This window comes from Drosophila bipectinata, chromosome XL (genome assembly GCF_030179905.1).
Source record: "Drosophila bipectinata strain 14024-0381.07 chromosome XL, DbipHiC1v2, whole genome shotgun sequence".
Lineage (NCBI taxonomy): Eukaryota > Metazoa > Arthropoda > Insecta > Diptera > Drosophilidae > Drosophila > Drosophila bipectinata.
The window spans coordinates 11718949-11727103 of record NC_091734.1 but is presented as its reverse complement, the minus strand read 5'-3'; the positions used below and the strand labels follow the sequence as shown (position 1 = coordinate 11727103).

The 8155-nt window shown below is 41.4% G+C and overlaps 4 protein-coding genes across 4 annotated transcripts; 1 reads left to right on the top strand and 3 right to left on the bottom strand.

Annotated features, from left to right (window-relative positions):
* Positions 1-3816: 3816 nt before the first annotated feature.
* On the bottom strand, positions 3817-4139 carry LOC108128463 (E3 ubiquitin-protein ligase RBX1-like). Its single transcript, XM_017246064.3, has one exon. It carries the CDS (start codon positions 4137-4139, stop codon positions 3861-3863), a length of 279 nt encoding a protein of 92 aa, XP_017101553.2. The 3' UTR covers positions 3817-3860.
* A 520-nt stretch (positions 4140-4659) lies between these two features.
* On the bottom strand, positions 4660-5444 carry LOC108128457 (proteasome subunit alpha type-3-like). Its single transcript, XM_017246059.3, has one exon. The coding sequence runs from the start codon at positions 5283-5285 to the stop codon at positions 4749-4751; it is 537 nt and encodes a 178-aa protein (XP_017101548.3). The 5' UTR covers positions 5286-5444; the 3' UTR covers positions 4660-4748.
* Positions 5445-5464: 20 nt separating this feature from the next.
* LOC108128460 (uncharacterized) lies at positions 5465-6839 on the bottom strand. The gene is made up of 2 exons (XM_017246062.3): positions 6716-6839; positions 5465-6551 (listed from the first exon to the last, which is right to left on the bottom strand). The coding sequence occupies exon 2, from the start codon at positions 6510-6512 to the stop codon at positions 5622-5624; it is 891 nt and encodes a 296-aa protein (XP_017101551.2). The 5' UTR covers positions 6513-6551; positions 6716-6839; the 3' UTR covers positions 5465-5621.
* Positions 6840-7096: 257 nt separating this feature from the next.
* On the top strand, positions 7097-7898 carry LOC108128461 (RING-box protein 1-like). The gene has a single exon (XM_017246063.3). It carries the CDS (start codon positions 7250-7252, stop codon positions 7688-7690), a length of 441 nt encoding a protein of 146 aa, XP_017101552.1. The 5' UTR covers positions 7097-7249; the 3' UTR covers positions 7691-7898.
* Positions 7899-8155: the final 257 nt, after the last annotated feature.

The window sequence follows — 8155 nt, the reverse complement described above, 5'->3', positions numbered from 1 at the left end:
CCAAATAAACGATATAGATAGAACGATATCAGTGAAATAAATGTGTTTTTCATACCCCTGGATTTTTGACTTTACAAGCAAACAATTTGTCAAATGCGAATAGCCAGAATAACCCCAATCGGAGACCCCTCCCCAGGGTGGCCCCGGACAGATGTCGGCCTGTGGTCTGCCAATTGAAAAACGATTCGAAATCAATCACAGCCGGTACAGCAACAGCCTCCTGCCCAAAACCCCAACTCCAGACCCTCCATAACCCTCAATATTCAAACCGCCCCAAAACGTATCCAAAAATTTGACCGCAAAAACCATCGAGATGAAGTCCAGTTGGGATAGCGACAGGGATCCATTAATAATTCCTGTGGCGTGTTTTGCGGGGCACTGAGAACCAGAATCGAAACGAGTCTCGGTATTGAAACCCTGCCAGGCCCTTTCACCCACTTTCACCACCTCCCACCAACGAAGACCAATGCCTTTCAGATTATTTTACATGCATGCCAACGTGACTTTCGACTGTTGACCGCGTGCCAGTTTTGGAGTTGGCTCCTCGAGCCAAAGCTTTTATACTCTTTTTGGTTTGGAAATTTATACTTCAGAGTTTTGGGGTGTTTTCTAGATAGATATTTATATTTATGAATTTTTTTTCAATTTATGTAATGCTTATAAAAAGTTTTAAACAAGAAAATATAGAAGAAATATACTATCTTTAGAAAAATAGTTCTAAATGTTCTTAGCCTTTTTTTTCTACCGAAAATGTTGTACAAATATTTTAAATTCATATATTATTTAGTGGTATTTTAAATTATTTAATAATGACTTACTTTATTTAATTATTAACTATTTTATTATATTTATGTATATTAAATATATCCATAAACCTCCCTTTATCTAGAGTATTACTTAGAAGGGGTTCAATCAAAAAAGAGTAACCCCACCATCACCACCCTTTTGGGAGCGGGGATGACCATTTATTGGCATGTAGCTGATGGGCGGCAAGGTCACGTGGGCGGGGCAATTGCGCGGCGCCAGTGTCGGGCACTCCGGCAGGCAAATTGATGGCCAGTCATCAATTTCACTTGTTGGTCGCCAAAGCTCCCATCCTCGACCAGATTTTCGCCAGGGCGTGCCAACCATTTGTCAACTCTGGAGTGGCTTCCCTGTCGGGGAAGTCCAGGACGACATCCTATGACTCTCTGGGAAAGTAAAGGAGAAGGGGTCTGTGAGCGTGTGTGCAGTCAATTAAAGCCCGCAGGAGGCGATAAGGGAGCTCCATGAATGCTAATTCCCAGCTCATCCCAGGATAAACGAATGGGTGTGATGACATCAAGGTACTGACCCTCAGGTGGGGGCTGTTGCGTTCAAGTCATAGGAGTAAGGGATTTTGTATTATTAATCTAAATTAAGGTGTTTTTGCTAATACTAGTATTCTGATATAATATAATTGTGCCTTAAGAGTCAGAAATCTAAATATACATTAACTTCTTATGGAATATCTCGACAACATTTAGCAACCTATTCCTCAAGAAAACCTCGTTACAAACTTTACCTTTATAGTTTCAGGCTCTATAATTTTTAATAAACATTTTTATTAATTTAAATAAAATCTTTAGAAACTTAACTAAATAATTTGAACAATAAACATTGCCTTTTGAAATTTAAATCCTGTATCTCTCAAGGAAGTGACTCGGCAACAATTTAAAGTGGGATCAAGTGGCGTAACTCCAAAGCAGCATCCCACACCAACAATATACGAGTGTATCTGTGTATCTGTTACTTGGCCAACTATCCGATAGATGTTGTATCCTCCCCCACCCCACCCAGGCAGATACATTTAGCAATATTTTCCGCTGACTTACCCCCCAGCCAGCCTCGCATTAACTTGTCAAACCGCGGAATGCAAACATATTTCGGGCATTTGCAGCTTACATATACATATATATTTCAGTATATCAGTATTTACATATACATAGATATATGTAGATGCCAGGGGCGTTGCAAGAAGGAGGGTGGTGTTGGCTGTTGCATGTACATAAATACTTTCATTTGGTGTGGGAGTGTGTTTTTTTCACTCTTTGCGCGATTTGCGCGCGATTATAAAAGCTTTTCGCGGTACGACCCCCATAATTCATATGATGTCGACTGGAAAATGTTTACAACACCAAAAATATGATTGCCACCATGGCCGTAGAGGGGGGGAGCAGTACTAGTATCCTGGCATCCTTGCTATCCTTTTGCCAGCCTAATGCAGGCAGGCAGGATGGCGGGCAGGCGGGCAGGCTGACGCAGGCAGGACCCATTTATTGGAAAAGCGAAAAAGCCGCGATAGCAAAAACAGGATTTTCGCCAAGAACAAGACAGCGAAATATTCAAATGAAAATTTATGTTTGCATTATGAATTTTTATATAGTGTTTCGCGCTTTCTCCTCGTAGGCATTTTATGGCTCTGTCTATATCTCTGTCTGTCTGCGTCTACTTAGTGAGCAGACACTGTGAAAAAAGAGGGGGAAACCCAGAGTATAGCCCGCCTCTCGAACGACTGATTGAAGGGAGCTGCCGACGACTCGAGTAGTTCACAACTTTAAATGAATTTTAAGAAAATGAAATAGACAAACATCTTCAAGGTATTTTAATAAAAATTATGTTTTTTCTACAGTGTATATGTGTGCGTTTTCCCCCCCTTTAGCATGGTTTTCCAACACCCTGCCTCTTGGCACACCCCTAACCTCCAATCAGAGCTGGAAAAAGTTTCGACGAGACGGCGGCGTGTGGAAAATTATTAAAATGTCGTATATAATGGCGATGGTTGTGGCTCGTCAGAAAATTTATGCGTTTATAGCTTTCATAATTTTCGAATTATTATTGTTATTTTTTCCTGTGCGCCATCATCAGGGCTAAGTGCGTGGTGGCCCATCTATGGTAATATAACTCCATTACCCACTCTTTCCAGGATGGGAAGATGATGGAGGGAAAGTAGGCAACGGTGTCTCGGTGACCAAAAAAAGGATCCAAATCGATGAGGCTGCCTCCCCATCATTTCATTTTCTTGGGGCACATGTTGCTTGGTCGTAAAAACGAAAGTGAAAGTGAAGGGAAATCCAATCCCCCAGCACTCTTACTTTTTTCTAATCCTCCTTCCAATTTATTCCCCAAGAAAAGTTCATTAAGCGCGGAAAGTCCAACTCTCGAGGAGTTCCACCGCATTGTCTGAGGATTTTATGACGTCAGTTGCGCCATAAAGCAGCCAGGTGGACTTCTCGTCTTTATATTCTGGCTACTGGCTAGTCCTTGTAAGATTCACAACAAGAAACTGAGAAAAACCTGAAAAAACTGACTGGATAATGGAGGTTTCATGTTTCTTTAAAGAGCGACTAAGACACAGTACGTGAATACTGATTTAATCTTAAATTTATCACTGTTTTGATCTGAAATTCTAAGCTTAAATATATTATATATCATAATTCTATCTAGTTTTAAAAGATTTTTTCAACTAAAAGTTAAATTATAACAAAACAGACAACAAATACTTTGAAATAACTTTAATTTCAATTTCAATGGAAAATCAGTAGAGTAAGCTTTTCATGAAACTAATGTGGACACACTTTTTATTATCAGACACAACGAAAAGCAGAGATTCCCTTAATATCTGTATCTGGTTACACTAAAATCTTCAATTATCCGCATCATTCTACAAAAACAAAAAACCCACATCTAGCAAGCACCCAGAGACTTCCAGAAACCTTAGAAAAAAATAAAAATGAAAAATTTTTCCAAAGAAAAATGTTGCCCAAAAAAAAAAACGAAAAAATAAACAAAAGTAACTATTGTGGAAAAGCGTCCAAAACTTTATTAGAATAATGATATTTTTAGATCAATAGCTGGAACTCCCAGGTGAGGTTGTCCAACGGGCACACCTGGCGCGTCTGCAACCAACGCTCGATGCAGTGTAGGTGGAACTCGTGGTTGCACGTCCCCCATGCCACTGTGCACTCCTCGAAGGATACCGGTTTCCCAGAGGCCTGGCACTCAGTGCATAGATCCACAATATAATTCCGGCAGATCTCGCAGTTGTCCCAGAACCAATTGTTATAGGGGTGGGACGTACGTTTGAGACGTCCTCCATTTCCATATCGGTTGTTGTTCATTGTTTGGGACCGGAGATTTTCGCTGCGAGCTAAATATATTGAAATAAAACAATTTAATTAAAAAATAAATAATAACTAAGAAACAATAATAATAAAAATAATAGAATAAAATAATGAAGTAAATATTTCTTTGGAATACATTTTTTTATGTTCGAAAATTTTATTTAAATACTTACCAAAGAAAGTTTCCTAGATGGTCCAGACGCTGTGAAGTCGGCGTTCGAAATGGAATGATGCAAGCGTTCCCTACCAGGGGCTTAGTTTTTGAGTGACCCTACCTTGGGGCTTTTAAAGTGACCAAGTCTAGAGTTTTACCCTAAAAACACTTCACTGTTTGCATAACATATAGGTTATATTTATCTAATAACTATCGGTTTACTGTAAACTTCACTGTAAAGTAACATTTTTTGAGATGGCACATTTATAAACAAACAAAATTATTTTAATAAAAATAACATAGAATTTTGAGTAAATTTTAAAAATAAAACCATATAAGTAATAAGTTCAGGAAGTTGCCAAATGAAAAGCACATCTTTACGAATAAAATCTTGTACAAAATATTAAATAAATGATTTTTTCTTAGGCCCACCAACTTCCCTGCCAGAAATGTTAATTCAACGGATCATAGCTGTCATCCTTTTCTCTGGCGGAAGCCCCGGCCATTCTGGCCATCTCAGTGTACTCGGCAGGATTGATGCACAGCCGACCGTTGGTGACCTTGCCCACCATGCCCATTTCAAACACAAAGTTCTCGTCGTTCAGCGCATCATGGACCTTGTAGATGACTGCTCCGGCGCTTTTCACAAGCTCCTCGGTTTCCATGGCCCGCGACAGCTCCATCATTGCATTCCTGGCCTCGTGCTTGGCCTTCCCACAGGCACAGGCATGGTACTTCGAGAAGACGCCACTGGGCTCGATCTGGTAGAGCTGGGGACCCTTCCCCTCGCTCCAGGAGGCCAGCACGATCGAGACTTCGAAAGGCCGGATGACTAGGCACTGGATGTGGGCTTCAATGAATCCGGCCACCCGATCGGTCAGATATTTTAACGGAACTGGATGTTCGTGCTGCTTCCGGTAGTTGAGCGCCTCCTGACGGGCAATGTCCGCCACAACAACTGCATCGGCCCACTCGCCTGCCGCAGTCATCCCGATACTCGAGTCTATGGTGAAGATGCGTCTCGCAGCATCATCCTCGTACAACTTGCTGAAGTTAATCTTCTCCACAGCCAGGATGACGCAGTCCTTGCCGCACAGGCCGATCACAGTACCGCTCCTGCCCACCGCCTTGGTGGCGTGCTCGACCCATATATATCATATGTATCATATATGTATGTATTTGTATTTATTTAGAATATTTCATACAAATCATTTATACAAAGGAATATTTGAAGAATCTACTCCTACTTATATGTTTCTTGATCCCAGGACTGTTTGTTTTGTGCCAGGACTTCAACATCTAGAGGAGAACTCCATAGATCCAACCTAGTGGCCAAACTTTAGGTACTCCCATTCGGTGTTATCCAAGGGACAAACTTGGCGGGTCATCAGCCACCGCGATATGCAGTGGAAATGAAAGGCATGGTTGCACACCCCCCATGCCACGGTGCAGCCATCGCAGTTGATCCTCGGCTGGTTGGCCTGGCACTCGATGCACAGATCCATAATATTATTTCTACAGATTGCGCAGTTATCTACTACGATGTCCCAAGCCCAGATGGCCACCGCGTTCCACTTTTTGACTTCGAAACGCTTGCGAGGAGCTCCACGCTCCGGGCTGGAATTATCGGACGATTCCTCTGTGACCTTCTCATCCTGTTTTTCCTCAGACTGGGCCTTCTCATCGTTCTTGTTCTCCGACGGCTCCTTTTTGCCTTCTGCGAGCTGTTTGGCTTCCTGGTCTTTTTTCTTCAGGTCATCCTTAACCAACTGGACCTCATCTTCCTTTGGAATCGACTGCTCCTCCTCATCCTTCTTGGGACCGTTTGCCTGCAGGTCGGCTCGCTGGCCGATCTCTTTCTGGTCCTTCTCAACCTCGGTAGAGGCCTTCTTTTTCTCCAATTGCTCCACCTCATCCTCCTTGATGGCCTCTTCTGAGGGCTGTTTGGCCTCCTGGTCTATTTTCTTCTGGTCATTCTTAACCAACTGGACCTCGTCATCGTTCTTTATATTAGACTGCTCATCCTCAGCCTTCATGTGACCTTCTGCCTGCAGTTCGGCTCGCTCCCCTAGTTCTTTCTGGTCCGGATCAACCTCGGTAGAGTCCTCCTTGTTCTTCGACTGCTCCTCCATTATGGTCTTTAATGCCGGCTGATCGAATCCCTGATCTATTTCCTTCTGGTCCACCTCACTTAGCTTAACCTGCTCGTTCTCCATGATTTTTTTATGCTTTGTCGTTAGGGGTTCTGCTTCAAGCTGAAAAAAAAAAATTATAATTAAAATAAATAATCGAAAAAAAATGTTTGTCTGAAAGAAATATTTTTTAAAATTAGAAAAAAAAAATGTTGATTGAATTAACCAAAAATATTTTTTCTGAATAAATATTTTTTTTTCGTAAAAATTTTGTAAAAATAAATTACCTGATTTATTTTTCCAGAAGGTGTTGTCGCTTCGAGATCTCGGTTCGAAATGAAATGTTACAGTCGTTCCCTGTAAGGGGTTAGTTGGTTCTAATTGGTTCTTATTTCAGGGCCTACTAGATGACTAAAAAAAAAATAGTTGCCAGAGTACTGTAACATTTTAGATTCATTGAATTTATTTGTATGAAATCTATGCAGATTTATTTATTTTATGGTAACTCAACCCTTTATTTTCGCGATTCAGACATTACCAGATCTTTGTAGCTTGTACTACATTATAATCCCTGATTTGCACCTTTAAAAATACGTATGTTAGCTAGCCCTATTTAAAAAACTTTATAGAATCTAGTTACCCATGAAGATAAAATGTCACTCTGTCTGGAAATGTTACAATTTCAGTTGAAACAGAGACTCTAAGGTGAACACACCATTCAGAAAATTCCATAAATAGTTTATCAAATTTTCTAAGCCAAAAAATCCGCCAAAAAGTCTCTGATATTATTGCGATAACAATAAGCTTAAATCTCTGAAGCCATGGATGACAAGGAGGAACTGATGGATACTGAGGAGGACGAGCAGACCACAGAATCTACCACGGATGTGGATGAGAATCAGGATGAAAATGAAGAGCAGTCTGAAGAGCAGTCTGAAGAGCAATTGAAGAATCAAGACTCTCTTCCAAGCACAAGCCAAGAAGCACCTGTAAAACGCTTCGAGGTGAAAAAATGGAATGCGGTGGCCCTATGGTCTTGGGACATCGTAGTGGACAACTGCGCTATATGCAGGAATCAGATTATGGATCTGTGCATCGAATGCCAGGCCGTTGCCTGGAACACTTCCAAGGAGGAGTGCACTGTGGCATGGGGGGCGTGCAACCACGCCTTCCATTTTCACTGTATCTCGCGGTGGCTGAAGTCCCGCCAGGTCTGCCCACTGGACAACCGTGAGTGGGAGTTCCAGAAGTATGGTGAATAGGCTGGAGTCTTTATAAAGGAGATCCTACAGCCCCACGATACTTCTTCATGACGACATCGTAAATTCAAAAATTCAAATATTTAGTCCTGCGGTGGAAGGACTCTAAATTATTTTACATATTGTACTAGAGTTATTAAAAATGTTTGTTGGCGAGTGTGTGTCTAGATTTTGGATTTAAAAAATTATACGCATTATAGGGTATCGTTCAGTCGTTCTTGTTTAATTTCATTTTATCATCTGCACTTGGCAAAGGATAAATCTTTCGGGCAAAGCAATTTATTTGTAAATGGAATCGATTAAAAAGCAATCGGTGCATGAGCAGCCCCTGTCATTGGATGCCGTCTGATATACAACCGCATCCTTAGTCCTTAGCCCAGAGCCCCCCGGAAAAAGGAATCCAGAAGCTAGACTCAAGAAACCAGAATCAGAATCCGAATCCGCCAGACGACACCTTTGTGTCGTTGG